Source organism: Oryctolagus cuniculus, chromosome 1 (assembly GCF_051225735.1).
Source record: "Oryctolagus cuniculus isolate XC-2025 breed Fujian yellow rabbit chromosome 1, ASM5122573v1, whole genome shotgun sequence".
Classification (NCBI taxonomy): Eukaryota; Metazoa; Chordata; class Mammalia; order Lagomorpha; family Leporidae; genus Oryctolagus; species Oryctolagus cuniculus.
In genome coordinates this window covers 19,501,918-19,529,305 of record NC_142867.1, presented here as the reverse complement: position 1 = coordinate 19,529,305, position 27,388 = coordinate 19,501,918, and the positions used below count along the sequence as shown (strand labels likewise).

General features: G+C 66.9%; 3 protein-coding genes across 19 annotated transcripts in view; 2 read left to right on the top strand and 1 right to left on the bottom strand.

Moving 5' to 3' along the window:
- Window positions 1-16,790, top strand: part of DGKZ (diacylglycerol kinase zeta) — a 36,829-nt gene extending 20,039 nt beyond the window's left edge. For 4 of the 14 annotated variants that reach the window (XM_070071107.2, XM_089327272.1, XM_070071111.2 and 1 more), the window contains exons 2-31: window positions 5,501-5,609; window positions 5,884-5,979; window positions 6,251-6,328; window positions 7,340-7,396; window positions 7,642-7,710; window positions 8,474-8,545; window positions 8,631-8,747; window positions 8,831-8,902; window positions 9,048-9,143; window positions 9,222-9,304; window positions 9,413-9,473; window positions 9,564-9,677; window positions 9,772-9,912; window positions 11,125-11,203; window positions 11,371-11,426; window positions 11,530-11,592; window positions 12,313-12,386; window positions 12,461-12,572; window positions 12,861-13,060; window positions 13,157-13,257; window positions 13,349-13,428; window positions 13,517-13,586; window positions 13,725-13,765; window positions 14,183-14,322; window positions 14,721-14,752; window positions 15,008-15,051; window positions 15,340-15,460; window positions 15,539-15,572; window positions 15,777-15,876; window positions 16,044-16,790. In XM_070071107.2, the coding sequence (XP_069927208.2) occupies window positions 5,501-5,609; window positions 5,884-5,979; window positions 6,251-6,328; window positions 7,340-7,396; window positions 7,642-7,710; window positions 8,474-8,545; window positions 8,631-8,747; window positions 8,831-8,902; window positions 9,048-9,143; window positions 9,222-9,304; window positions 9,413-9,473; window positions 9,564-9,677; window positions 9,772-9,912; window positions 11,125-11,203; window positions 11,371-11,426; window positions 11,530-11,592; window positions 12,313-12,386; window positions 12,461-12,572; window positions 12,861-13,060; window positions 13,157-13,257; window positions 13,349-13,428; window positions 13,517-13,586; window positions 13,725-13,765; window positions 14,183-14,322; window positions 14,721-14,752; window positions 15,008-15,051; window positions 15,340-15,460; window positions 15,539-15,572; window positions 15,777-15,876; window positions 16,044-16,160 (2,629 nt within the window). In that variant the 3' untranslated portion in view covers window positions 16,161-16,790. Of the gene's footprint in view, window positions 1-1,198; window positions 1,330-4,632; window positions 5,363-5,500; window positions 5,610-5,883; window positions 5,980-6,250; window positions 6,329-7,339; window positions 7,397-7,641; window positions 7,711-8,473; window positions 8,546-8,630; window positions 8,748-8,830; window positions 8,969-9,047; window positions 9,144-9,221; window positions 9,305-9,412; window positions 9,474-9,563; window positions 9,678-9,771; window positions 9,913-11,124; window positions 11,204-11,370; window positions 11,427-11,529; window positions 11,593-12,312; window positions 12,387-12,460; window positions 12,573-12,860; window positions 13,061-13,156; window positions 13,258-13,348; window positions 13,429-13,516; window positions 13,587-13,724; window positions 13,766-14,182; window positions 14,323-14,720; window positions 14,753-15,007; window positions 15,052-15,339; window positions 15,461-15,538; window positions 15,573-15,776; window positions 15,877-16,043 lie in introns of those variants that run through there. The other 10 variants (XM_070071108.2, XM_089327260.1, XM_070071123.2 and 7 more) reach the window with 7 other exon arrangements.
- A 126-nt stretch (window positions 16,791-16,916) lies between these two features.
- MDK (midkine) lies at window positions 16,917-19,672 on the top strand. Of its 4 annotated transcripts, none has more exons than XM_089320145.1 (5): window positions 16,917-17,027; window positions 18,159-18,235; window positions 18,391-18,555; window positions 18,667-18,828; window positions 19,332-19,672. In XM_089320145.1, the coding sequence occupies exons 2-5, from the start codon at window positions 18,160-18,162 to the stop codon at window positions 19,355-19,357; spliced, it is 429 nt and encodes a 142-aa protein (XP_089176271.1). In that variant the 5' UTR covers window positions 16,917-17,027; window position 18,159; the 3' UTR covers window positions 19,358-19,672.
- On the bottom strand, window positions 19,599-26,946 carry CHRM4 (cholinergic receptor muscarinic 4). Its single transcript, NM_001198936.3, is given in 2 exon segments — window positions 19,599-22,169; window positions 26,567-26,946. A coding segment is annotated over 1 exon segment (1,437 nt). The 5' UTR covers window positions 22,141-22,169; window positions 26,567-26,946; the 3' UTR covers window positions 19,599-20,703.
- Between the last annotated feature and the right edge of the window lie 442 nt (window positions 26,947-27,388).

Sequence of the window (27,388 nt, the reverse complement as noted above, 5' to 3'; positions counted from 1 at the left end):
AACCTTCGAGACACCGCATAGCCCAGAGAGAAGTTCATTGATGAAGGTTTCGGGTTCCACCTGCCAAGGAACCCTGAAGAAACTGCCGCTCGTCGTATTTGGGTGTAGTAGCCGAGCCGAATACCCACACAGACCCCAGCAAGCCGCTGAGCTCTGTCTCCTTGTCCACTACCTGTCAGCACCAGGCGGTTTCCTCCCTGCTCCCAGGGACAACCCAGGGCAGCCGGCTGGAGGCCAGGGAGATGCCAGCCGCGAGCCAGCTGCTCCTCCGAAGCTGGGTGCCGGAGAGATTTGCAAACACCTGACGTCGTTTTTACATCTTCACTCTTTTTTTTTTTTGCCTTAGAAAATACAATTTATTTTTCATAACTCTTACTTATGTTAGTACCGTGTAATGGATTTCATTGCCTGTAAACATATGAACAGGTGTTTTCAGCACGTCTCAGTTTGAATTTCTGATACGGTCAATAATAATAATAGCTGTCACCCCCATCCCAAATTGAAACCTTCTGGAATCTTCAGTAGTTTCTAAGGGTGGACAGGCCTTCTGGGATCCGGAAGTCATCTGGCTGCCGCTCTTCTGGGCCCTAGGGAGCCGCCGCAGGCCTGTGCGCCGGGGGAGGGGGTGGTGGCATTCCGGCAGGACGCGGGTGACCCAGCTGGCCTCTCCCGGGCATTCTTGACTTTGGCATGAGCCAGGGCAGCTTGGGAAGGCCCCGTTGGCAGGGCCAACAGACCCAGAGTCCGGATCCCAGGTCAGCCACTTCTGAGCTCCGGCCTCCAGTCTCATAACCCTGGGACCTGTGAAACACTCCGCAGGTGTTTATTTGTACCCTTTCTGCTGAGCCGGTGCACTTAGCCGCCTCGGAGCCCCGGAGAACCTGTCGCTGGATGTGAGAGGCCATCAGGTGGCCGGCCGGCTACCTTCTCCATGGACCCTGTCCTGGTAGCTGAGTCTCCGGCCGCACTGGAACTGGCGGAGGCTCGGTTGGGCTGGCGCACAGCCTGGCTCTGTGGCCCCCGGGGTAAGAGGAGCCCGGAGGCTCAGATACCGCCCACCGGCCGCCTGCCTGCTGCAGGGCCTGGAGCCACCGCTGGGAGAGGAAGTGCAGTCGGTTACCAATCAAGCTATTTTCATAACGGCTGTCTCAGGCTGGGGGGAGGAGGGTGGTGAGGGGGAGGGGGCAGAGGAGCAGCCACTGCTGCTCACTCTCCAAACTAGGACTTGCTCAGCAGAGGCCGGCAGCCTGCAGCCTGCAGCTGGAGCGAGTCGGCCCACAGGGACCCCAGCCCCCACCTGCTTGCCCACCGCCCTGCCTTCCAGATCAGGTCAAAAGGGGCTTCTGCAACCCTTCCTTGTCCTCCCTTCCCCCCCTCCCTCCCTCCCTCCCGATTCTGTCTGCTGGCTCTGGGGAGGGGTGGCTCCGGGTGGGCCCGGACACCATGGTTCCCTAGATGAGAGCCTTGCTCTCCCAGGCCCCCAAAGCTGATGGAAAAGGGAGAGGGTTCGGTCATGTCATGGCCTGGCCCAGGCCCGCCTGCTCCCCCTGGGCCCGTTGCTCCTTGTTTTAGTCTTGGCAAGGTCCCCTTAGTGAGTAGAGGCCTGCAGAGGTCAGGACCCTGCCTCCTCTTCCCCACCACCATGGGGCTGTGGGAGCAGAGTAGCCAGAGGTGACTTCTGGCCCGCAGTCCCCTGGGGAAGCGGCTCTGGGCAGGGGGATACAGTCACCCTGCGTAGCCTCCCCTGAGCTCTGCCCCCTGCCTGGGATGAGCGAGCTGGTGTTTCGTGGGAGTTCCTGCAGAGGCCTGACGCCAGGTGCGGAGCAGACCCCAGGTGCGGAGCAGACCCCAGGTGCGCAGGCTGGCGGGCTCTGTTCCTCCGTGGTGGTGGCAGCCGCCCTGGGCACTCCTGCTTCCCTTTGTGGGCTCCCTCCCCTGCTGTGGGCAGAGACCGACTCGCGGAGATGGCCGGACCCCAGGCCCTGGTGTCTGTGGATGTGCCCCCCGCCCCTGCCCTGCCCTGCCCGTGCTGTCTCCTGCTTCGAATCAGAACCTCTGGGTCTCTGGGACCCAGAAGGGTTGGTCAGCCCAGGGTGTGGTGGCAGGTGCAGGATTCCCGAGCGCTTGGGCTCTTCCATGTGCGACTGGCACTGGGCTGGGAGGCTGGGAGCCCCCTCTGGCCGGTGCCCAGGGAAGCCTTCAGGCCAGCTCCGCCCCACTGGCAGGTGCCTGTGCCCGCGGGTGTGCCTGGCCAGGCGCCTCTGCCCTCCACAGGCCCTGCGAGTCCTTGCCCGTCCTGTCCCCTTGGTAAAGCAGGCTTGGGGCAGCCATTTTGCTGTGCTGTTGGTGGCAGACCCTGCGGGGTCTCCTCTGGCGACCTGCACACCTCCTGGGGCATGTGTTGGGCTAGCAGGGGGGCGTGAGGGAGGCTGTAGACCCCGGCAGGGCTTCTGCTGAGACCCGGAGAAGCCCCTGTGGTCGGGATAGGAAGTGCGGAGTCAGGCGCCTGCTGACCAGAGAGTGGTTTCTATGGAGACGGAGGCACAGGAAGCATGGGCACTGGGGTCAGGACGCTGGGAGCCTTGCAGGACGGACAGTCCTGTGGACAGATGGGGAAACTGAGGCTGTGCACGTGGCCACGGTGCTGGCCTGGCTTGGGCCGCCTTGCTGTCTGCCGAGAGACTCCTGAGCAGATCTGGACTTGGGGCCCCCCAGCAGTGTGCCAATGGAGCACCCCTCAGCGGGGCTGTGCTGGCCGCCTCCGCTCCCTGGCCCCGTGGCTGTGGGTCTGGGGCAGCAGGCAGGGCCCAGCCCTCCCCACAGCACCTCCCCCACACTGACTGTGGCCTTTTGTTTTCTGGGTGACACTAGCATCAGGCGGTGTGTCCGGGTGACTAATCTCCTCCAGGCCAGGCAGCTGTCACCGGGTGGGGAGTGCTGGCCCAGGCTGTGGCAGCAGCGGGTAGCGGGCCTCATGCCGCTCTTGTCGGGACCCAGAGGGGACCCCGGCCTGGCTTCCAGTGCTGGCTCTGCTGCGGATGTCCCGGAGCCCATGGGCGTGTTGCCGGGCCTCTCCAGGCCTCAGTCTCCTCATCTCTGTCCTGTCTTCCTCCTCGGGCAGTGGTGGGGAGCAGAGATGAGAGTGCCTAGCCTGTCACGCAATGGGTAGTTAGTGGGACTGTCAGTCTCCCTCCTCCAGGTCCCTCCCCTCCCCTCCCCAGCCAGCTGCTCCCCCCTCTCAGGTGCTGGGGGTGGGGCAGAGATCGAGTTCCCACACTGGCTCCTCACTGGCTGTCCCCGGCAGGACCAGTGTGACACAGCGGCTGTTCTTGGGGAGGTTGCGGCTGGCCGGCTGGTTCGAGTGTGTGTGGAGCGGGCGCTCCCTGCCCTTGGGACTGTCCTGCCCAGTTGGTCTGGTGTAAGGGGGCCACTTTTTTGGAGCCGAGAACTCTGCCCTGCCCTTCTGCTCATCAGCGGGACCTAGGGACTCGTCCCAGGCAGAGATCCGGAGCCAAGCAGTCTTGGGCCCTGCTTCTCCAGCCACGGGTGCCCCTCCCTCAGCACCCCTGCACCTGGTCTGAAGCTGCCGACGCCAGCCACGGGGCAAAGCAGAGAGTCGGGTGGGTTGGAGGAGCAGGCGCCATCTCTGGCCCCACGCTGGACTTCCCCCAGCACCTCGGCTGCCACCGCGCTGTCCCATGCTGGGACTTCCCTCAGCCTGTCGCAGCCTCAGGGCCCTGAGAACATCTGATGGAGGCTGCAGGTGGCCCCGGAACCCTGAGCCAGTCCCGGCTCCCTGCCCCTGTGCGACTGTTGGGCACACCCCCCCCCCATGTGGGGGCCATGAGCCTGATGCCCTTGGCCAGTGGAGGAGGCGAGCGGGCACAGCTTCAGCAAGGGTGGAACCTCCGTGCGGAGGGAGCCGAGGGCTGTGTGAGTGCCTGCACCAGGGCCCAGGACAGGGCGCAGGGTGGGGAGGGCCTCAGCCTGGGACGGGCATGCCCTGCCCTCCAGAAAGGCCGCACACAGCCCTTGTGTAGCCCACGTGCTTCCCGGGACTCCCACAGATGCGCAGGCGCGCCCCAAGCCTGGGGGCTGGGCGTTTGGCTGGAGGCCTGGGTGTCCCCTCAGTGAAGTGGGGGCGGCTCCTGCAGGTAAGCTGACCTCAGCTCCCTGAAGCCTGCTCTCCCGCCCCGGCGCCTTTGACCCCTGAGCCAGCACCAAGGGCCGGGAGGGTCTGGGTGATACCAGGCACAGAGAGCCCTGTTTCCTTGTCGTAGCTTGGCGTGTGCCAGGAGGGGCAGCCTAACCTGCACAGGGCAAAGCCAGACGCCCACCCACAGCCAGGGGCAAGCCCTGGGCCCTCGGCCTGCTCTAGCTTCCGTTTTCCATCAGCTTCTGGCAAGGGCTGTGGGCCCAGGGCCCTGTGGATTACGGTGCCGGGCAGGGGAGGCCCCTCCTACCGAGAACTCCTAGGTGAGCATCAGGGCCCCCCTGAGAATACCCTGGTGGCCCAGATGCCCTGTTCACGGAGGCCAGAGCCATGGCTGCCCTCAGCCCTCCCTCCCCGGGTGCAGGCTGCGAGCAAGGCAGGGCCCGGCTCCTGATGCTGCTGGTCTCTGTGCCCTACAGCCGCCCGCCCGCCCTGGCCCATGGAGACCCTTAGGAGACACTTCCGGCGGCGGCGCGGGAGTGTGGGGCTGCCCACGGGCAAGGCCCGGCGCCGCTCCTCCGCGGGGCAGGCCTCCTCCTCGCTGGCTCAGCGGCGCCGCTCCAGCTCCAGCGCACAGCTCCAGGGCTGCTTCCTGGGCTGCGGGGTGGGTGCGCAAGGCAGCAGCCGCCGCCGCTCCAGCACCGCACCCCCTGCCTGCAACCCCCGCTTCGCCGTGGAGGAGGTTCCCGGCCTACAAGCCACCGCTGTGGGGACCCAGCTGCTGGGGGCACCCCTGCTGTTGACTGGGCTTGTGGGCATGGAGGAAGAGGAGGAAGAGGGGGTCAAGGAGGAAGATGCGACAGTTGGCGCACCGAGTGCTGCGCAGCCACGCACCGCGACACCAGGGCGCCCCCGGCACTGGGGCGTCCGGCCACGGCTGCCCCTGCCGCGTTGCCTACGCCGGGCCTCCTCCCACCTGCTCCCTGCCGACGTGGTCTACGGCTGTGCCCTTTGGGGCCTGCATGGCTGCTACCGGCGCCTCAGCCAGCAGCGGCTCTCAGGCCAGCACCTCGGCCCGGGCGGTCGAAGAGCCTCGGGCGCGGCGGCGGGCTCCGTGGTGCCGGCCCGCGTGCGCCCTCTATGCCGCAGGCGCCAGGTAGCCCTGCGGCGCAAGTCAGTCGGAACCCAGGCGTGGAGCGCCCTGCTTGTGTAGGTACCGCCGCGGCCGGCGGAGCGAGTGGGCTCGTGCAGGGAGTCTCAAGGTCCTGCCGCAATGTGGGCAGAGACCCCAGGTGGGGCGGGAAGGAAGTGAGGTTCGTCTGGCCTCAGCTGTCGTCTCCTCTGTAGGAAAGCCATCACCAAGTCCGGCCTCCCGCACCTGGCTCCTCCCCCGCCGGCCCCCGGGGCCCTGTGCGGCGAGTCTGAGCGGCAGATCCGGAGCACCGTGGACTGGAGTGTGAGTGGTGTGGCAGGCAGAGGGGGCGGGTGTGCCGGAACGCGCTCTGGGCGGCCAGGGCAGGAGCCCGTGGGCCTGTGCGGTCCCGGCAGTCCTGGGGTGGGGGGTACCACCTTTGAGCCAAGCCTTAAGAGTAGGGACAGTGGGGAAGAGGGGACAGCCTAGCAGAGGGTGGTGGCTGGAGCGAGAACGTCATGGGCGAGAGAAGCGTGGCAGGGCGCATGGCGGGGCCGAGCTGCCTGCAGGCGCTGAGCACGTTTGCCCCGTGGTCTAGGAGTCAGCAACGTATGGGGAGCACATCTGGTTCGAGACCAACGTGTCGGGAGACTTCTGCTATGTTGGGGAGCAGTACTGTGTAGCCAAGATGCTGGTGAGTGCCTGCCCTGTGGCCTGCTGCCCCCTGGCGGTAGAGCAGGGTCTGACTCCTGCTGGCCTGGGGAAGGTGGAAACCAGCTCTCTCCCCCTGAGCGCGCTGCCGGTGGCCAGGGGAATGGGGCTTTTGTCCTGATGCCAGGCACCAGGCGGGGGGTCCCCAGCGCACGTGGAGGGGCAGCGCTGGGCCAGATGCAGAGGATTTCTCTGCCTGCCCTGAGGCCGGGTCCGGCTGGAGTGACCTGCAGCCCCCTCTCTCTGTCCCACAGCAGAAGTCAGTGTCGCGGAGAAAGTGCGCAGCCTGCAAGATCGTGGTGCACACCCCCTGCATCGAGCAGCTGGAGAAGGTAAGTGGCTGCTCGGACCTTCCCGCCTTCCCCTTTGGGCACCGAAGCCCTGGTAGCACATACAGGTGTGTGCACGTGCGTGTGCGCTTTGCACGTACACCACCTGCCAGGAGTGATCCAGCAAGCGTGGAACCAAGGGCTCAAGGACCCTGGAACCAAAATGCCCCTGCCCACCGCCCCGCGCTGTGTCCTCACTGCCTGGAGCAGGGCTGGCACGGAGAGGGCTTAGTGCACAGTGCGGTGTGTTGATGAATGACGGACGGCCCCTGTGCCTTTGTGGTCATCCAAACTGTGCCTGGCAGATTGATTCCCTGTGGCTGGGCTTGTCCGGTGTCACTCCCAAGCCTGGCTCTGCCGCCTCCACGCTGCCTCTGTAGAGATCTTCCTCGCAAGGCCCTGTCCACGGCGGGTCAAGCCAGGGGTCGTGGGGTTGCGGGGCAGACCAGGGCTCCCCTGCCTACACGAACCTAGGCCAGCCCTCAGCAAAGCCCTTAGCGCTGGGAAGGGCACGAACAAGGCCAGCGTGGCTGCCTCCCTGGCCCCCGTACACCTCTTCTGGGCTGGGCCAGGGACCAGGACCAGTAGGAAAAGTAGACACACAGTCCCAGGCGTCGTGGAGCCCTTCGGCTGGGGTGAGAGCTGAGCCAGGGCTCAGCGAGTCAGCACCCGGTCAGCTCGGTGTGTGGCAGGAACCGGTGGCTGCATTGTCCAGGCTGGGGTGCAGGAGGGTGAGGAGAGGCAGAGGATGAGCCCCCCAGGGCCCCCTTTCATGGGGAGACAGACAGGGAACTCCTCCCTCCCTCCCTGGCCCTGGGCAGAGGAAGGAGAGGACCCTGTGGCTGGTGGGCAGGGGGACTTGAGGGGGCGTCCCGTGCTTGGAGGGCTCCCAGGGGAGACTTGGGGTACAGCTTACTGTGAGGATGATGCTGGGTGACCCCGGCCTGGCCAGATGCCTTGACCCCAAAGGAAGGAAAGTCCCAACCCTTTGGTGGTCACTGCGTTGTTCCACAGATAAATTTCCGCTGTAAGCCATCCTTCCGGGAATCGGGCTCCAGGAATGTCCGGGAGGTGAGTGGACCTCCCTGCAGTGCTGCCCCGGGCCACCAGGGGGCCCCAGCTCCCCGGGCAGGGGAAGGGCCATGGGGGTGAGGCTGGCTGGCCTGTGGGGGCTGGCGCCTGCTGCTTCCCTCTGTCCCCCGTGGCTCAGCCGCGCCTCCTCACCTCATGCCCCCAGCCCCCAGCCCTCCCTGGTGGACCACGGGCTGCAGGCCGCCCCTCCCCGCTCACTGCAGTAACCTTTCTCCGCTCCCCAGCCAACCTTCGTGCGGCACCACTGGGTGCACAGGAGGCGCCAGGACGGCAAGTGTCGGCACTGTGGCAAGGTGAGGGCTCCGCCCGGTGCAGGTCCATCGCTGGCTGTGGCCGCAGAGCCCCAAGAGGGCGCTCAGTCTGCCTTCCCTGACGCGTCCGTCCGCTCTTGTCCCTGGGCTGAGCAAGGCAGGAAGTTCTCTGCGCGGATGTTTGCCGCACAGCTGTGGCGTGCCCAGCTGTGCAGTGAGCCCCTGCCCCGCTGCGGGGGGACCTGTGCAGCGCCTCCCAGAGCCCCTGTGAGCCTGTGCGGGTCTCCCAGACGCCCACGGGGGCGTCGTTCGCTTCCTTGCCTCCATTTTTTTTTCTTTTAAAGATTTATTTATTTATCTATTTTGAAAGGGAGAGGGAGAAAGGGGTATCTTCCATTCTCTGGTTCAGTCCCTCAATGAAACCAGGAACAGAAACCTGGACTACCATCCGGGTCTCCCACATGGGTGCAAGGGCCCACGCACTTGGGCCATCTTCCACTGCTTCCCCAAGTGCATTAGCAGGGAGCTGGATGAGAAGAGGAGCAGCAGGACTCGAACCGGCGCCCTATAGGATGCCGGTACTGCAGGCTTGTCGCACTGCCTCAGTGCCAGCCCCCACGCCCCTGCTCGTCTGGCCCCTCAGTCAGCGTCAGCTCTCAGGGGCACTTCTCTGTTAGGTTTTTTTTTTTTCCCCTAATTTTGGAAAAGGGCTCCATTTCCTGGGGGAAGGGAAGCTGGCAGCCGAGGAGGGCCCGGCTGTGTGGCCTGGCAGCCCCCGGCGCCCAGCCACCCCTCTGCCCCCCAGGGCTTCCAGCAGAAGTTCACCTTCCACAGCAAGGAGATCGTGGCCATCAGCTGCTCCTGGTGCAAGCAGGCGGTGAGTGGTGCGCCCCAGCTGCCCCTGCCCCGGGCGGGTCCGCAGCCCCCGGCTCTCCGCTCAGCCTCCCTGTGCTCTGCTCCAGTACCACAGCAAGGTGTCCTGCTTCATGCTGCAGCAGATTGAGGAGCCGTGCTCGCTGGGGGTGCACGCGGCCGTGGTCATCCCGCCCACCTGGATCCTGCGCGCCCGGAGGCCGCAGGTGAGTGCTGCGCGCTCGGGCGGGCCCGGAGCCGCCAGCCCGGCCTACCCACCGTGCCACCACGGCCCCTGCTTCCCTTGCAGAACACCCTCAAGGCGAGCAAGAAGAAAAAGAGGGCGTCGTTCAAGAGGAAGTCCAGCAAGAAGGGGCCCGAGGTCAGGGCCAGGGCCGGCGGGGGTTGGGGGCACAGCGTGGGCTCAGCAGGCCCCAGGTCCCTGAGGGTGCGCCCAGGGGAGAGGGGGGGCGAGAGGGCGGGGACCTCAGGGCTGGGAAGAGCCTCACGGACCCTGTGTCTCCCAGGAGGGCCGCTGGAGGCCCTTCATCATCAGGCCCACCCCGTCCCCCCTCATGAAGCCCCTGCTGGTGTTTGTAAACCCCAAGAGTGGGGGCAACCAGGTGAGTGCAGCCTCCCCACCCCCTCGCCGGGCCCCGTCGCCGGAGCCACCGTCTGCAGCACGCTCTTGTCCCTTGCAGGGCGCCAAGATCATCCAGTCCTTCCTCTGGTATCTCAACCCCCGACAAGTGTTTGACCTGAGCCAGGGAGGGCCCAAGGAGGCGTAAGTACCCGCAGGGCAGGGCAGGGCGGAGTTCAGAGGTCATCCAGCTCCCAGGCCGCAGCTCAGATCCCAACCTGTTCCTGTCGCACCCCCCCCCCCATCCCCCAGGCTGGAGATGTACCGCAAGGTGCACAACTTGCGCATCCTGGCATGTGGGGGCGACGGCACGGTGAGTTCTCTGGGGGCTGGGGGCGTGGCACATGAGGTCAGCGTGCCCTGCCCGCTCTGCCTGAGCCGCCTCTGCCATGCTGTCCTCCAGGTCGGCTGGATTCTCTCCACCCTGGACCAGCTGCGCTTAAAGCCGCCACCACCTGTGGCCATCCTGCCGCTGGGCACCGGCAACGACTTGGCGCGTACCCTCAACTGGGGCGGGGTGAGCACCCTCAGCAGGGGTGGGCATGTGGCCGGGAGCTGGGGGCGGGGGTCTCAACCTCAGCAGGGGCTCAGGGGCTGCCTCCTCCCACCAGGGCTACACAGACGAGCCCGTATCCAAGATCCTCTCCCACGTGGAAGAGGGGAACGTGGTGCAGCTGGACCGCTGGGACCTCCGCGCTGAGCCCAACCCCGAGGCCGGGCCAGAGGAGCGAGACGAGGGTGCCACTGACCGGGTGGGTCCGCCAGGGTTCCCAGCCGGGGTGCTGGGACACGGGGTGGTCCCTGCCTCCAAACCTCACTGCTTACTCTGAGCTTGGGAGTCGTGGTCATTGACTTTAAGATTTAGTTATTTGGCCGGCGCCGCGGCTCACTAGGCTAATCCTCCGCCTAGTGGCGCTGGCACACCAGGTTCTAGTCCCGGTCGGGGCGCAGGATTCTGTCCCGGTTGCCCCTCTTCCAGGCCAGCCCTCTGCTGTGGCCAGGGAGTGCAGTGGAGGATGGCCCAAGTGCTTGGGCCCTGCACCCCATGGGAGACCAGGAAAAGCACCTGGCTCCTGGCTCCTGCCATCGGATCAGCGCGGTGCGCCGGCTGCAGCGCGCCGGCCGCAGTAGCCATTGGAGGGTGAACCAACGGCAAAGGAAGACCTGTCTCTCTGTCTCTCTCTCACTGTCCACTCTGCCTGTCAAAAAAATATAAAAAATAAAAAAGTATGTCCAAAAATAAAAAGATTTAATTATTTATTTGAAAGACTTACAGAGAGAATCTTCCATCCGCTGGTTCACTCCCTAGGCAGTTGCAACGGCTGGGGCCAGGACAGGCCAAAGCCAGGAGTTTTGGGTTTTTTTTTTTTTTTTCTTTCAAATATTTATTTACTTATTTGAAGGGCAGAGTTACAGAGAGAGGTCTTCCATCCACTGGTTCACTTCCCATATGGCTGCAACGGTAGGGGCTGGGCCAGGCTGAAGCCAGGAGCCAGGAACTTCTTCGGGGTCTCCCATGTGGGTGCAGGGGCCCAAGCACTTGGGCCATCCTCCCCTGCTTTCCCAGGCACATTAGCAGGGAGCTGGACTGGAAGTGGAGCAGCCGGGACACGTACTGGCATCCATATGGGATATGGGTGCTGCCGGGCCCGCCGATGGGTGTTCACTCGGCCACTTGGCAGATCCCTGCCGGGCACCTGCTGTCTGCCGGGCACCGTTCTAAGCAGCGTACACTGTGGCGTCCGTACACAGCGTGTCTGGGAGCAATGCGGGGAGAGGGGCTGGCCGGGCGCTCAGAGGGGCTCACCCGGCAGCTGGGCGAGCTTCGGTGCGGTCTGTGAGCCGTGCCAAACGCCTCTGAGAACGGCTCCCCGGGCCGAGCGAGCGTGGAGCCGCTGGGGGGCCCCGGGGAGGGCACGGCTGCCGGGCCCGGCCCTCATGTTGGGCCCTCTGCCTCTTCCCAGCTGCCCCTGGATGTCTTCAACAACTACTTCAGCCTGGGCTTCGACGCCCACGTCACCCTGGAGTTCCACGAGTCCCGAGGTGGGCAGCCTCCTGCTGCAGGAGGCAGGTGGGGGGTCTCCGGAGACTGGGGATGGGGGGTCCAGGGGCGTCCATGGGAAAGGGCAGACCTCACGCCCACAGCACGAGCCCAGCAGCTCTGGCAGACTCAGCACGATGGACTGCCCCCATTTCTTGTCTCCACCCAGAGGCGAACCCTGAGAAGTTCAACAGCCGCTTTCGGAACAAGATGTTCTATGCCGGGGTGAGCGGGGCCGCCAGCACGCCTTCCCCGGACCCTGGGCTGTGAGGGGTGGCCCCTACCCCCGCCCCCCACCTCCCGCCTCCGACACTCTCTCGTCCCACAGACAGCCTTCTCGGACTTCCTCATGGGCAGCTCCAAGGACCTGGCCAAACACATCCGGGTGGTGGTGAGTGGGGCGGGTGGTGGTGAGTGGGGGAGGGCAGATGTGGGGGCAAGTGGTGGTGAGTGTGGGTGTGGGTGGTGCTGAGTGGGGGGGGCAGGTGGTGGTGAGTTAGGGAGGGCAGCTGGTGGTGAGTGGGGGAGGGCAGGTGGGGGGCCGGGTGGTGGTGAGTGTGGGTGTGGGTGGTGCTGAGTGGGGGGGGCAGGTGGTGGTGAGTTAGGGAGGGCAGGTGGGGCAGGTGGTGCTGAGTGGGGGGGTGATGAGTGAGGGTGAGGGGTGGTGGTGAGTTGGGCAGGGCAGGTGGGGGCCGGGTGATGGTGAGTGGGGGGGCCGGTAGTGGTGAGTTGGAGAGGGCAGGTGGGGGGGCCGGGTGATGGTGAGTGGGGGCCGGGTAGTGGTGAGTTGGGGAGGGCAGCTGGTGGTGAGTGGGGGAGGGCAGGTGGGGGGCCGGGTGGTGGTGAGTGGGGGCCGGGTGGTGGTGAGTGGGGGGCCGGGTGGTTGTGAGTTGGGGAGGGCAGGTGGGGGGCTGGGTGGTGGTGAGTGGGGGGTGGGTGGTGATGTGTTGGGGAGGGCAGGTGGGGGGCCAGGTGGTGGTGAGTGGGGGGCGGGTGGTGATGAGTTGGGGAGGGCATGTGGGGGGCCGGGTGGTGGTGAGTGGGGGAGCCCAGCGGGGAGGAAGGCCTCCCCGGCGCAGCGTCCCTGAACGCCACCCCTTCCTGCCGACAGTGCGACGGGACGGATCTGACCCCCAAGATCCAGGACCTGAAGCCCCAGTGCATCGTTTTCTTGAACATCCCCAGGTGAGGGGGCGGGCGCCAGGCGGGCCCTGTGGCGCCGCGCATCAGACACGGGAGCCGTCCGTCACCTCCCCCAGGTACTGCGCGGGCACCATGCCCTGGGGCCACCCTGGGGAGCACCATGACTTTGAGCCCCAGCGACACGATGACGGCTACCTCGAGGTCATTGGCTTCACCATGACGTCTCTGGTGAGTGGCCTGGCCCCGTGGCCGCAGCGCCTGGGAGTGCAGCCTGAAGATGGAAGTGGGGTCACCCCCTTCCCCCCTTCTCTGGCTCAGGTCTCGCCCTCCCTGCCTCTGTCTGCAACCTCTGGGGTCCCCCCCGCCGCCCTCCTCTCTGACTAGGTTCTCACCTTCCCCTCCCCTCTGTTGACTGGGGCCCCCACTCCGCGCTGTACGGGGGTCACTCTGGGCTCCATGCTCCCTGGAAGGAGCAGCGCCCGGGCCCCCCCTGACCCGCGCCTCCCGTGCCCACAGGCCGCGCTGCAGGTGGGCGGGCACGGCGAGCGGCTGACACAGTGCCGCGAGGTGCTGCTCAGCACGTCCAAGGCCATCCCGGTGCAGGTGGACGGCGAGCCCTGCAAGCTGGCGGCCTCCCGCATCCGCATCGCCCTGCGCAACCAGGCCACCATGGTGCAGAAGGCCAAGCGGCGGAGCGCCACGCCCCTGCACAGCGAGTATGCCCCTCTCCCCCTGTCAGTCCCTGCGGCCGGGGGTGGGGGGGGGGCCTGCAGGGCCGCCGCTGAGGCCCCTCTCGCCGACCCTGCCCACAGCCAGCAGCCGGTGCCCGAGCAGCTCCGGATCCAGGTGAGCAGAGTCAGCATGCACGACTACGAGGCCCTGCATTACGACAAGGAGCAGCTCAGGGAGGCTTGTGAGTGGCAGCGGGGCTGGGCCGGGGAGCGGGAAGGGCAGCCGGGTGCCCAGGGCCCTGCCAGCTGCTGACACGGCGCTCCGTCCTCCAGCTGTGCCGCTGGGCACCGTGGTGGTCCCAGGAGACAGCGACCTGGAGCTCTGCCGAGCCCACATCGAGAGGCTGCAGCAGGTAGGGAGTGCGGGCCGGCCGCCTCCGTGCTGCCCCTGCCGGCCGCCTCCTGACCCGCCCCGCCCCGCCTTGGCTTCTCTCCCGGCAGGAGCCCGAAGGTGATGGAGCGCAGTCCCCCGTGTGCCAGAAACTGTCCCCCAAGTGGTGTTTCCTGGACGGTGAGTCCGCCCTGGGACGCTGGCTCCTGGCAGGCCCAGCGCTGGCCTGCTCTGTCTGGGGGAGCCCGGGTTGGGGCAGCAGAGGCCCTGGGCCTGCACAAGGACCTCCCTCGTGCTCAGCGACCCTCTCTCCCGCAGCCACCACTGCCAGCCGCTTCTACAGGATCGACCGCGCCCAGGTAAGACTCAGCAGGCCTGCTGCGCCCACGGCTGGTCCCCACCCACCACCCCGGTCAGCTCCCCCTGGTGGGTGGGCTCACCCTGGCTCCCGGCCCCTGGCCCAGCCCTCCATCTCTGGAGAGCACAGGGTTGGCACTAACAGAGACCAAGAAGGAGATGGCCAGGGCCAGGTCCCCTGGGGACAGGCTTGGCAGTGGGAAGAGGCTGGTGGGCCCAACGCATAGGCGCCCACAACGACAAGGCATGGGGAGGCGGGGAGGGGGAGCAGGACTGGCCTGGCCCTTCCCCGGCCACCCCCTCCCACGCGTGTGCTCGTAGTGGAGGCTTTCTCGGGTCTGCACCTCGTCCCCCGCCGTCAGGGGTCCTGGCAGGCCCTGAGCCTCAGCCTTGACCCTCGGCCCTGACTTCCCCCACAGGAACACCTCAACTACGTGACTGAGATCGCACAGGACGAAATCTACATCCTGGACCCCGAGCTGCTGGGGGCATCAGCCCGGCCTGACCTGCCAACCCCCACCTCCCCACTCCCCAACTCACCCTGCTCACCCACGCCCCGGTGAGTCCCGGCCCGCCCTCCCCCGGCTGGCTGGCTGCTGCGGGCCAGGCCCGGGCTTCCTCCTGCTCCCCGTCCCACCACTCCCCAGCTCTGTACACCCTGCGTCCACTCCTGGAGCCCCACGCCGTGGTGCCGCCCGCCCCGCAGCTGCCCTGTGCTCTGGGCAGCACTCCCCGCTGCCCAGAACCCCTTATTTATTTGCTGTCTGGGTGCACTAGACTGTGAGCTCCATGAGAGCGAGGTCTTGTTCCCTGCCTGTACCCCCAGGGCCTAGAACAGTGTGTAGCCGGCGCTCAATAAAGTGTTGAAAGTGTGAAGGACGCCACCTGTCGGGGCCGGGGAGGGTGGCAGGCACGCAGGGCTGAGCGCGGTCACAGCTCATCCTGCTCTGTTTGCAGGTTACTGCAAGGGGACGCCGCGCCCCCTCCAGGTGAGGCCTCTCTCCCTCCAGGGCCCCTCTTTCTCCGTGGGGGTAGGAGTGAGGCTCAGGGGGAGTGGCCCCCGTCATACACAAACTGCCCCCGAGCCTGTGTGGTCTCCCCGCGGTCACGTTCACGCACAGGCCCCGCCCCGGGCACACAGGCCCCAGCAGGCACGCATCTCTGCACAGTGCTGCATCACACACGTGACCGCAGCATCCAGGCCTGGCTGTGGCCCCGGCGTGACGGGCGGGTGTTCTGTGCAGGTGAGGAGCTGATCGAAGCCGCCAGGAGGAACGACTTCTGCAAGGTACCAGCTCCAGGCTGCAGCCGCTGCCCCTCGGCAGCCCCCTCTGGCCCTGGGGAGTGGGGCCCGTTCAGGTGCTGTCATGGGTGGCATCGGCACTCTGCAGGGTCCCCATAGCAACTGTCTCATTCCACCCATCCCTGGTGTAGCCAGAAAGCTTGGTTGTCCATGCCACTGGGGTGAGAGAGGCCTCTGATCTCTCCAGTGAGACCCCCAGAGGGAGTGCTGTGGGTGAGCAGGAAGAAGGGGCGGCCGGAGGGGGCCCAGCCCTGCTCTGCCTCCTGCCCTCAGCTCCAGGAACTGCACCGAGCGGGAGGCGACCTCACGCACCGCGACGGGCGGAACCGCACGCTGCTGCACCACGCAGTGAGCACTGGCAGCAAGGACGTGGTCCGCTACCTGCTGGACCACGGTGAGCAGGTGCCCCTGGGCTGGGGGGGGGGGGGGGGAGGGAGGCTGGCCACTCTGACCATCCCCTTGCCCCCTCCAGCCCCTCCAGAGATCCTCGATGCCGTGGAGGAAAAGTGAGTATCTGGCGCTGCAGGACCCTGGGTGCCCTGGAAATCCGCCCTGCCCTCCCCCAGTGCCTGCCCTGCTCCCCCCCATTTGGCCTGTCTATCATCCTCTGGGCAATGCCCCTGGCCCCAGGGCCCTGGATCTCCCGCCCTTTCTGATGCCGCGGGGAGCCAGGTGGGCGGGGGGAGTCACCAGCAGCCCCTGCCTCGCAGTGGGGAGACGTGTCTGCACCAGGCGGCCGCCCTGGGCCAGCGCACCATCTGCCACTACATCGTGGAGGCCGGGGCCTCCCTCATGAAAACGGACCAGCAGGTGAGCGGAGCTGCGGGCCGACCTCTCCCAGACCTGGGAGCCAGGCCGGGGTGGGGCTTAGGAATTTGAAACTGTCCAGACCCCCGAGAAACCCGAGCCCGCGGCAGCCGGGAGGAGCCAGTGGGCTGGCCTCTGTCTCACCCTGCTGGGCCCGCCCCCTCCCCCAGGGGGACACACCCCGGCAGCGCGCCGAGAAGGCTCAGGACACGGAGCTGGCCGCCTACCTGGAAAACCGGCAGCACTACCAGATGGTCCAGCGGGAGGACCAGGAGACCGCCGTGTAGCCGCGAGGCCCTCCCCGGGCACAGGGGGCACCGACCAGCCAGAGGAGCAGCGCCCTCCCTGCCCGCCTCACTGCCACATTCCAGTCGCATGGCCGCGGGGGGACCCGTGTCCCAGGGAAGGAGCCCCGTGCTGCGCCCACCCAGGGCAGGACTCTGAGGAGCACGGGGGCGGGGGGGGGGGGGTCACCTGTCCACCTCCGCACACACCCAGACCCCAGCCTAACCCGGAGACTCGCAGGGAATTAGGAAACGGGTTGGGCTGGACGGGCCTGTGCAGGGGCCGGGGCTGGGCCCCTCTGGACAGCGGATGCCCGGCTTGGACGTCGGGGCGTGGCCTGCGGCCGGGGCGGGGCTGGGGGCTGGAGGCCCCTCCTGGGAGGCTTGGGGCTGAGGTTCCCCAGGCACCTGGCGTCCAGCGCCCCGCTCCTGCACGACCCCCCTCCCGGGCTTCTTCCCGGAGACTCTGAGCCCGCTGCCGTCGCCTGCCCGCTGCCCTGCTTGGCACCCGCCCCGTGACCTTCCCCAGCACCCAGGCGTGTCGCCGCGGACTGCGTGGCCAGGGGTGGGGGCGGGGCTCTCACGGTGACATGTTTACAGCTGGGTGTGACTCAGTAAAGTGGATTTTTTTTTTCCCTTTCTGCTTTTCTGTCTTTGGAGGGGGGGGGGGTCCGCCGCGTTATCCTCGCGCGCGGGGGTGGGGGTGGGGGTGGGGCTCCCGGCCTCCTGGTCCCTGCCTGGGGGTGGAGTCCGAGGGCCTGCCGGGTTCCTGACCTCTGCCCGGCTGCGGAGCCTGGAGGGGCCGGGGGCGGAGCTGGTTCCTGCAGCTTCCCGCTTCCCGCTGGGACCATAACAATGAAAGTGAAAGAGGTGGGGCGGGGGGCCCGGCCGCGGAGCTACGGCCCTGCGGCCTCGAGCAAGCCCCCTCCCCCAGGCCCGTGGCGGAGGTGGGCGGGGCACAGCAGAGGAGCCCCCTGAGGCCGCGGGGTCCGAGGCGCTGGACGTTCGTTCGCAGACGCCGCCAGGCCGCGCCTGGAACTTCTCAGACGGCTGCTGTCACTTCTCCAAGTTTCACCAAACCGGGCTCGGGGGCTCCTCCTCCCCAATGCCCCCCTCCGCCCCTCAAACCTGCGCTCCGGGAAGGGCGCGTGCGCCCTGCGCGTCCCTTTGGCGCCCCTTCTCCCAGGTGCAGGGCCCGCGCTCCGCCGGCCGCCCAGCATCTCCTTGCCCACTTGGGGGACGGCCCGAGGTGCGGGCCGGCGCTGAGGGGCCGAGGCGGCCTGGGAGGCAGAGCGGGGCCTCGCGGGGACCGGCGCCCCGAGCCCTCCAGAGGCGTGAACGGCCGGGACGCGGGCGCCCGGCAGGGATAGGAGACGGCCCAGGGTCGGGGGCAGGGGGCCGGGACGGGAAGCTGGGGCTGGGGTCTCAGAGTGTCGGGGGCCGGGAGAGTCTGGCGTCTGAGACCTGAGGCCACGCCGATCACCTCCGGGAAGCCGGGTCGCAGCCTGGGGGGCGCGGGGCGGGAGCGGAGGCGGGGATCGGGGGGCGGCGCGGGTTTGAGGGGAGGGGGCGGGGCGGGTTCTTCCCTGGTGGGGAGAGGAGGGGAGGGGGCGGGGGCCCATGTGACCGGCTCAGACCGGTTCTGGAGACAAAAGGGGCCGCGGCGGCCGGAGCGGGACGGGCCCGGCGCGGGAGGGAGCGAAGCATCGCCGGCAGCGAGCGAGTGAGCGCGCGGGGCGGCGGTGGGCGCGCGGCGCCCGCGGCCCGGGGATCTAGAGGCGGGGGTCGGGGGTCGGGGTCTGAGCTGCAGCGCAGACTCGAGGCATCCCCCAGGGAGATGCCTCCTCGCGGGGCAGCCCGAAGTCCTCCGTCCCACCGCCGCCACCTTAGCGGCCTGGAAAGTGGGGCTAGTGGGGCTGGGCGGCGTAAGCTCACGGTCCCCGGGGAGGCGGCCGGGGCTGGGCGAGGGACTCTGACCCGTGTTCTCCCCCCACCCCCCAGGATGCAGCACCGAGGCGTCCTCCTCCTCACCCTTCTCGCCCTGCTGGCGCTCACCTCCGCGGTGGCCAAAAAGAAAGGTGACGGGGACATACGTGGCAGGGAGGGGTCGCCGAGGGAGGGCCCGGGGCCGGGAAGGTGAGGCCCGCCACTTCGGGGCTGGCCACCTGGGTCGTGAGCCCGGGACTCCAGCCCAGGCGGTCCCCGCGTGAACCCCGCGCCCGGTGCCTTGCAGACAAGGTGAAGGGCGGCCCGGGCAGCGAGTGCGCCGAGTGGACCTGGGGCCCCTGCACCCCCAGCAGCAAGGACTGCGGCGTGGGTTTCCGCGAGGGCACCTGTGGCGCCCAGACACAGCGCATCCGGTGCAGGCTGCCCTGCAACTGGAAGAAGGAGTTTGGAGGTGAGTTGGGGAGGGGGGCGCAGGGGAGGGCAGGAAACGAGGTGCGGGGGGCGGGGCGGAACCTCGCTGAAACCTCGGCTGACCTCGGCCCCGGGCGCTCTCTCCCGCCAGCGGACTGCAAGTACAAGTTTGATAGCTGGGGCGCGTGTGATGGGGGCACGGGTACCAAAGCCCGCCAAGGCACCCTGAAGAAGGCTCGGTACAATGCCCAGTGCCAGGAGACCATCCGCGTGACCAAGCCCTGCACCCCCAAGACCAAAGCCAAGGCCAAAGGTCGTGGTGGGGGGAAGGCTGGGGGGTGGGCACAAGACCTGGCTGCCACTTGGGAGGGCAGGAGCCAAGTCTGGAGCTCTGGGTCCCTGCCAGTGACTTGGTGACACCTTAGAGCTGCAGGTACCAGAGAGTGGCCCTGGGAAGAAGTGCAGGCTGTTGGCACATCTGGCTTAGGGTTCTGCGGGCACTGTCCCCTCAGGCGTGTCCCCTGCCATGCTCAACCACGCTGCCTGTGGCTCTTAGCTCCATCCGCCTTGCAGCAGCCCCGGGGGGAGCAACAGGGCTGCTGGGACCAACCCTGGGCTTGGGAGCCTGGTTTTCCGGTGGCAGGTAGAAAGCTAGGACTGGGGATATCCCGACATCATCATGGCCGCCCAGTCCCACCTGCTTCCGGGTTGGCTTCCCGGAAGCCACCAGGGGGCAGGATTGTCAATGGGTGTGTAGGGGGCGGGGGCTCTACCTGGCCACCTCTGCTCTGCTCATGCGTGTTTCCTGTTTTACAGCCAAGAAAGGGAAGGCAAAGGACTAGAGGCCAGACTGGGAAGCCCAGGAGCCCCGGCCTCACCTGGGGCCCCGCCATGGGCGCCCTCCCACGGGCCGAAGATGGAACCCACCAGTGCCTTTGTCTATGCTTAGCTTTATCAATCACGCCCTGCCTCTTCCCTGTCCCTCCCCCACACACCCCAAAGTGCCCAAAGTGGGGAGGGACAAGGGATTCTGGGAGCTCCCCCCCAAGGGATTTGACTCCCACCACCCCCTGTTGTCCCCCCTCTATGAAATGTTACTAAGAAAACAAATAAACCAACTTTTCCCAATAAAATCTTTTCTTTTTTAATATATAAAAGCCCCTCTCTGGGGAGTTGGCTGTGGAGCTTTGTTTTTGGGGACTGGTGGTTATAAGGCCTGGGGGCTTGGTGGCAGGTGCCCCCCAGGGCTCATGGAAAAAGCAAAAATGGAAGCGCTCCCCCCACCGAGCCCAGCCCTCTAAGCCTGGCTAGCCTCAGCTCTCCCAGGCTGGGGCGGGGCCGGGGGGGGGGGGACCTGCAGCTCTCAGCTGGAGATGGCAGAAGTGGGGGTTGCATACTCACTGAAGCCCGGGGGTCCACAGGCCTCCCCCATACCCCTGCAGAAGCCAGAGCGAGGCTCAACGGGGGCAGGTGGAAACCCTGGCCACAGCCACCGCCACTGCACCCAGACTCCTGTGGTTGGGGACAATCCCCGGGAGAGGTGGGCCACTCAGCTCAGCCTGGAGCTACAGGAGGCTGAGACTGGTTCCTGAGTGTGAATCCTGGCCTCCCTGATGCCCCAGCTGGATGTGACGGGCAGGACTGGGGGCGGGAGGGGGGGGTGGCTGGCCGCTTTGTGCCTACCATCCATCCAGCGCCTGGCTGAGGAACTGCCGCCTGGGGAGATTCCTGCCCCTGGGGTGAGATGTGGGGAGGGGGCTGAGCCGACATGCAGGGTGCAAGGGGGCGGAAAGCACCGATGACAGCAGAACAGGGGACCCCACCCTTCCGCTCCCCCTGGAGCCCAGCACCTCGGCTCTTCCCTAGTCTAGTCTCTAGACTGCTGCCGCCCAGCCGGACACCACGGGGCAGGTGCACCTCCCAAGCCTGGGCGGTGGAGATGGGCCAGGGGAGTCCCAGTTCAGACACTCCTGGGGCTGAGCCTCCTCAGCCTGGGCCGAGAGATCCGGCCTCCGGATGCAGCCAGATCTGCTTCCTGAGCCTCACGCGGTCTCAAGAGCCCTCAGGCCTCTTCAGCAACCGTGACCACAGAGCGGTGCCTCCAGCTGTCTCGCCCACAGCAGGTGAGCCGTGTGGTCCCCCAGCACACACACGCGACACCAGCCCCTCCTAGGGCACCGCTGCCTGCCTACCTGGCAGTGCCGATGTTCCGATACTGGCACAGCAGAAGGTGCCGGAAGGTCTTTTTAAAGGTGGCGTTGCAGAGCGCATAGCAGGCGGGGTTGATGGTGCTGTTGACATAACAGAGCCAGTAGCCGATGGACCACACTGTGTCGGGGATGCAGCTCTGGCAGAAGGTGTTCACCAGAACCATGACGTTGTAGGGAGTCCAGGTGAGGATAAAGGCCAGCAGAATGGCAAAGATGGTCCGAGTCACCTTGCGCTCCCGGGCCGCCATCTGCCGCTTTTTACGCACTTGGTTGCGAGCGATGCTGGCAAACTTGCGGGCCACGTTGGCCGCCGGACGCATGCCAGCTGGCGTGGCAGGCACAATCTCGATGGCTGTCACACACTCATTGCCTGTCTGCTTCGTCACAATCTGGATCTTGGACCACTTGGAGGCCGGGTTGAGGGTCCTTGGTTGCAGGGGCGGGGCGGACATGGCAGGCGTGGTGGCCTCTGCGGTGGACAGCTCTGTGGCTGGCCGCTCCTTGGTGTTCTGAGTGGCACTGCCCGAGCTGGATTCGTTGGAAGTGTCCTTGTCGGCCATGGGGCGCGGGGGCGGCGGCAGGGCTGGGGGCGGGGCCTCCTCCAGCTTCCCGTTGCGCAGTTCCTCCCGGGCGGCTTCTCCCGGTGGGGGTTTCTTGACACTCTGCTTCATCAGGGGGCTCTTGAGAAAGGCCAAGGTCTTGGCCTTCTTCTCCTTCTGGCCTTCAGGCCGGTGCTTGTGGACCCGGCTGCGGCTGGCCAGGGAGATGTGAATGTAGAGCACCGTCATGATGACCACGGGCAGGTAGAAGGCAGCAATGGCCGTGCCGAAGGTCACGGCCGGGTTGGACAGGAACTGGATGAAGCACTGGTTGTCTGGTACCGTCCTCTTGCCCACCACAAACTGCCAGAACAAGATAGCAGGCGCCCAGAGCACAAAGGACAGGACCCAGGCAGCAGCAATCATGAGGCCCGCCATCTTGGTGGTTCGCCGGGCAGGGTAGGTGAGGGGCTTGGTGACGCAGAAGTAGCGGTCAAAGCTGATGATGAGAAGGTTCATGACAGAGGCGTTGCTCACCACGTAGTCCAGGGCCAGCCACAGGTCGCAGACCACGGCGCCCAGCGGCCAGTAGCCCTTGATGATGTACACGGTGTAGAGGTTCATGGAGAAGGCGCCTATGATGAGATCGGCGCAGGCCAGGCTGAACAGGAAGTAGTTGTTGACTGTCTGCAGCTGCCTGTTGACCTTGATGGACAGCATCACCAGGACGTTGCCCACCACGGTCACCAGGCTCAGCGAGCCCGTCACTGTGGCGATGAACACCATCTCCACTGTCTCGTAGCGGTTGTGGGCTGATGTGACCAGGCGCACAGACTGGTTGCTGGAGCTGCCGTTGACTGGGGTGAAGTTCGCCATTTTGGTCAGCAGTGGTGGGCGGACAGTGGCTGGGGGGAGGAAGGAGAGAGAAGGGGGTAAACTGCTGCAGGGGTCCTGCAGAGGGTAACTGGAGTCGGGGGGCAGGGAGGACGCAAGAGCACTGTTCCCATCACCCCTCAGCTGTTCACGCCCTGAGAGTCCTTGGAGGCCCTATGACATGCCGAGCACTGGGGTCCCAGAGGTGACCCGTTAGTCAACTGGGTCCCCGTCTCACCAACCTAGTGTGGGGGGGGGAGGGAGGCATCCGAACACAGGAGCCCCCACAAAGAACCAGCAAGAAAATAAGGCAGGCTGATGGTGGAGTCAGCCAGTCGCATAGGATGTGACAGGGCCATCAGGGCCGGTCTCCTCCGGGATGTGGTCTTGGGGCAGCCACATGAGGAGCTGCGAGAGAGTGGCCCAGTCAAGGGCAATGGCAAGAGAGGGGCCTGCATTCACCCACCGGGTCATTTCTCAACTACAAACATCTCCCGTCCTGACAGTAGAGACGATGGCAAAAACACAAGCGGAGCCATTAGCAGCCGACATACTAAGGGGCTGGCGCTTCCTCCGCCTCTGAGAGTATCCACTCACTGCAGCCGCGAGCCCGGAGAGGCCGGTGTTTGCCTTTTTTTTTTTTTTTTTCCCCTCTATTTACAGGTAAGGAAGCTGAGACGTAAAGAGGTTCAGGAACCTGACCAAGGTTCGGTAGCTTCTGGATGTCACGAGGCTGGCGGGGGTGTGCGTGGCGGGGGGACTTCTGGCAGAGGCTGAAGAGCTACAGGCGCGCAAGGTGGGGGGGGGCAGGGTGTGGCCTGGGGTGCTGTGCAGAAGGGGCCCCGAGAGGCACCTGCCGCCGGGGCATCCCTGTCCCAGGGCCCTGGGCGCCGTGCAGGTGCGGCTGGGGGCGGAGGAGTCCGAAGCCGGAAGTGCCCAGGCACTGAGGAAGGACCCACGTCTCAGAGGGGCTACTGCGGAGCCTTCGGCCAGCTCCTGGCGGGGAGGGGAGGGGCTCTTCCCCAGGCCCACAGCGCCCCTCCCCCACCCCGAGCCTGCCCTGCCTCCCTGCCTCCCTCCCTTCCACCCAGGCTCCTCTTCAGTTCTCCTCCCCCTCTTCCTCTTCCATCCATGTGAGGAAGGCCCACGCCCAGCAGCCGCGCCAGGGCCGCCGCTCAGCCCAGCCTCCTTCACACCCGCCAACACACACGCCGTCGCACATACGCACACGGCCCCATCGCAGCCACGCGCAGGGTCGGCCGCGGAGCTCTGTGCGTCTGTGTGTGACAGAGAGGAAGAGAGGGCGGCGTGGCCGGCTGTGGAGGCAGGGGCGCCACCCCGGCAGCCTGGGCCGCTGGCAGGCAGCAGGGTCCAGCCGGGCTGCCTGGGGGAAGCCGCCACCGCCTCCTGCACCCTCTTTCTCAGCTGCTGTCCCGAGACAACCCTGGGGCAGCTCTCAGGATCAGACCTGCACTTGCTCCCCAGCGAGCAGATGCACGGGACACTGGAGGCAGTGCCAGGGCGGCCGCTGCCACACTGGCCGGGCCGGGCCCCCTGCTCCATCTGCACAGACACAAGACCCAGTCACCCTGTTTCAGGCCTCCTGCTCCTGAATCCTTGGTTCACAGGAGGAGTGGCTGAGAAGGGGTGGTGACACCCCAAGGTCACGCAAGGAGCCAAGGGCAGAGACCAGATACGGCCCTCTCTGCAGCTCTGACCACCCCCTGAGCCTCCGAAATGGAAGTTCAAGTGCTGCCCTCTGAGCTGGGAAGACTGTCGCCCCAGCAGAGAGAGGTGCCTGCCCTCCGACAGGCTTCCACAAGCAGGTGCAGGGTGGGCAGGGGCGAGCTGTCAGCCAGCCCCAGGAAAATTCTCACCTTAGCCTCCCAGGGCCCACACACAGGCCAGCAGGCTCAGGGCCATGGCTAGAGGTGCCGGCTATGAAAACACGAGAGCTCTTGTTTATTGAGTGTTAACCATGAGTCAGGACTCTCCCTGCGCCTTCCACAGCCTGAAAAGGTAGGTGCTTTGGCGTCCTCAGCTCCCAGTGGGAACAGCTCTCTCACAGACGGGGAGAGTGTTCATGAACTTGTCCCAAGTCACCCACTTTGTAAGGAGGGCCGGGGACGAGATCAGAACCCAGGACCCCTCACTTCACTTCAAGATGCCACTGCTCAGAGTTGAGCTCCTGCCTCTGGTCTCCCCGCTTCGGAACCACACCACTGGGACACCCAACCCGTTCCTGCCGGCTCCCCCGCTTTCCACAAGACATTTCTTGTCCCCGCGGCCAGACTCCGCCAGGACAAACAGGAGGCCAGTGGCTTAGTCCCATTCTGAGCCTGCCTTGGGCAGCTCCCCTGGCATCTTCCTGCACGTCTGGTTTTGCCGGCAGCCTGACCACAGCTGCTTGTCTGGTGCGTTTTGCCTGGCGCCGTGCGCACCGCTAGATGGCAATGTCGGTCCCCGGGTGCCAGCTCTGGAGCGCCCGACCGACGTACGCCACCACCCCCCAGTTCCGACGCCACCTCGAATAGAGAAGCCAGCACCCACTCTCTCCCCCACTCCCCCGGCAGGGCCTTCCGGGTGAGACACAAAAGGGACGCGGGACCCCTTCGCCAGACGCCGGCCGACGCCGTCCCGGGGCTGCCCTCGGCGCTGCGCGGGGTTCCGGGGTAGGAAAGTTAAGGGCTCCCGACTCCACTCGGCACCGGGCGCAGAGCGCGGGGGCGGGAACGAGCGCGAGCTCTGTTTGTGTGTGACTCCCGCGAAGCGCGAGTAGACGCTAGTAGCTGTCTGCATTTGCACGCGCGTGCGCACGGCCACGCCTGGATACCAGTGCGCCCGCGACCGCGTGAGCATGGCCGCGCCATGTGGACACGTGCACGTGCATGCGTGTGCGTGCCCGGGGGCAGCGGTCCGGACGATGCACGCGGTTCCGGTGTCTCTGTACATGTTTACTTTTGCACAGAGGGAAGGCAGGGCCGACAGCGGGTGACCGGTTGCATCCAATGCCCCCGCTGGGAGACGCACTCCAGACCTTAGGCGTCTGTCTGAGAGGTCCGGGCCGGGAGCCGGCGTCCCGACGGGTGGGGAAAGGTCGAGGCCAGACTACACTACGGGCTGCGACGGACACCTGACTTTGGGACCCGGTTCCAGCCGGGCGCCTGGCAGTGTCCGCGTCCTCAACCGTGCGGCGCGGAGTCCCAGGCTTGTACCGACTTCAGTCGAGGGGGCCGCTGCGAGAGTCGCCCGACGGGCGCTTGGGGGACACCGGGCTCAACTCAGGCGAGTGGGCGCGGGCAGGACATCCGTAACGGGGAGGCCTGGCGCGGGGCTCGGGCCAGGCGCGGGTGAGATGTTTCCACTCCTCCACCGCTCGCCAGGCACCCCTCTCCAGAGGCCCTGTGCGGGCCCCAGCGGCCGGCCAAAGCGGCGCCGGTTTCTCGAGCCCTGGGCTCCGGCCCCGAAGGCCGGCTTGAGGCTTCCTCCAGGGTCCATCTGGAGCCTCTGCTCGTTTCCGCTGGGGTCCAAGGGGCTCCGGCTCTCCGCTGCCCCGCCCTCCCTCCTCCCCGCCTGGCACGCAGTTCCTGAAGCCTCCGGGCGTGGGCCCCGCGCTTCCCCCGGTCCTCGAAACCCCCCTTTGCCCGGCCGAGAGGGGAGGGGGTGCTTTTGGCGCCCGTGAAGCGGTTTGGGGCGGAGGTCCTCGGGTTTTAGGCGTTCCCTCCAAGGCTGTGGCCGCTGCCTGTCTCCGTGGGGCGGGAGAGAGACTCCGGAGTTCGCGGGAGGCAAAGGGGCGCAGGGGATTTGGCCCAACCCTACGTTGTGACGGACGCTTCGGCCCGCAGCGGCCGGAGCGGAATCTCCCCGGCTCCCAGCCTGGAATACAGCGGGGGGGCAGTCCTGGCGTGGGGGAGGGGCACCTGGAGCCTGCCGGAGCGCTTTCCGTCGGGGCTCAAGGTCGCTGATGGAAGACTCCCTGGGCCCGAGTGGGCTGGCAGCTCCCGGGCCCAAAAGAGAGGGGAGAGAGGGCAGAGAGGCCGGCGGGAGAAAGGCTCTCTGGGGCTCCATTCCCAAGCGCCCCGCATAGCCACTAAGGGGGAATGGAACCCGGGGTCCCGCCCCCGACGGCCGCCTCTGGCTCTGCGGGGGCTGGGGGCTGGCAGTGCCCGGCCCCTGACCTCCTGAACGTCCGTCCCCGCCCCGAGGCGCACCTGGAGAAGGCTTCGGGAGACCCCGGGCCTGTCTTTAGTGGGGACTCCCCCACCCTTCGGCCCTGCGCCGCTGCCAGCACCCCGGCGGCCCCTGAAGAGGTCTGATGCCCCATCCCTGTCGGACCCACCTTTGGGCACCTTCGGAGGGTCCCGGAATTCCGCACCCTTCTCTTCCCAGCGAGCGCCCCCACCCCCGCGCGGCCGTGGAGTCCACTCACCCGCCACCTCTGCCCCGTTCCCCTGGCGCCGGACAGACGGCGGGACACACGCGAGGCCCGCGGGCCGGCGGGGCGGGCAGCCGGGCCGAGGGCCGGGGGCGGGGACCGGGTGCCGAGGGGCGGCCCCTGCTCCGCCTGCAGCTCCCGGCGCTGTGGCTCCGACTCGCGCTCACGCTCGCACTTTTCCCCGAGCCGCGTGATGTCACGGGGAAGCAGCCAATCGTGGTGGGGCCGCGCCGCCCGCCCAGGGCCGGTCACCTAGCGGCGATGCACTGGGGTCACCACCCGGGGCTTCGGAGACCCCCAGCGGCTCGCGCCCTCCCTGGGGCCGGCGCGCGGCTCCCGGCTCTGGCACAGGGCGGGCACCGCCCGCAGTCGCCCGTGCTGAGGAGCTGGGGGCTCTGCCCTCCAGGGGGTGGGGGTGTCCGCGTTGTCATGGGTACGCGCGCCCCCTCGCGGGCTGGGGAGGGAGCTGGCAGCCGGGTCTGGCTGCGCTCCCTGCCTCGGCCCTGACCACGCACCCGGGACCTCGAGGTGTTCTCGCTCCTCTCGGGGAAAGCACCTCCCTATACCGTCCCGCTTGCAGACTGACCTCTGAGACGCTGAGTATTTGACCCCAACACGAGGGCATGGGTGGGTAGAGTGACTTCTGCCACCATGGCCCCGTCGGGGCAGAGCGCCAGGAGCTTCCAGCCTTGGGGCTGAGCGTTGGCTGCCCGGCAGCCCGAGAGGAGGGGCGCCGTCGGGCAAGGGGAGGCGCGGGAAGGAGAGGCCAGGGGAGGGTCCGCGGGGGAGAGGAGCCTGCCTGTCACAGGCAGCACG

What these genes read in the sequence shown, in the direction of transcription:
- MDK (XM_089320145.1), top strand. Translation starts at nt 18,160, where the DNA reads ATGCAGCACCGAGGCGTCCTCCTCCTCACCCTTCTCGCCCTGCTGGCG. An exon ending in CGCGGTGGCCAAAAAGAAAG is followed by an intron (nt 18,236 to 18,390) that starts GTGACGGGGACA and finishes GGTGCCTTGCAG; the next exon opens with ACAAGGTGAAGGGCGGCCCG. An exon ending in CTGGAAGAAGGAGTTTGGAG is followed by an intron (nt 18,556 to 18,666) that starts GTGAGTTGGGGA and finishes CTCTCCCGCCAG; the next exon opens with CGGACTGCAAGTACAAGTTT.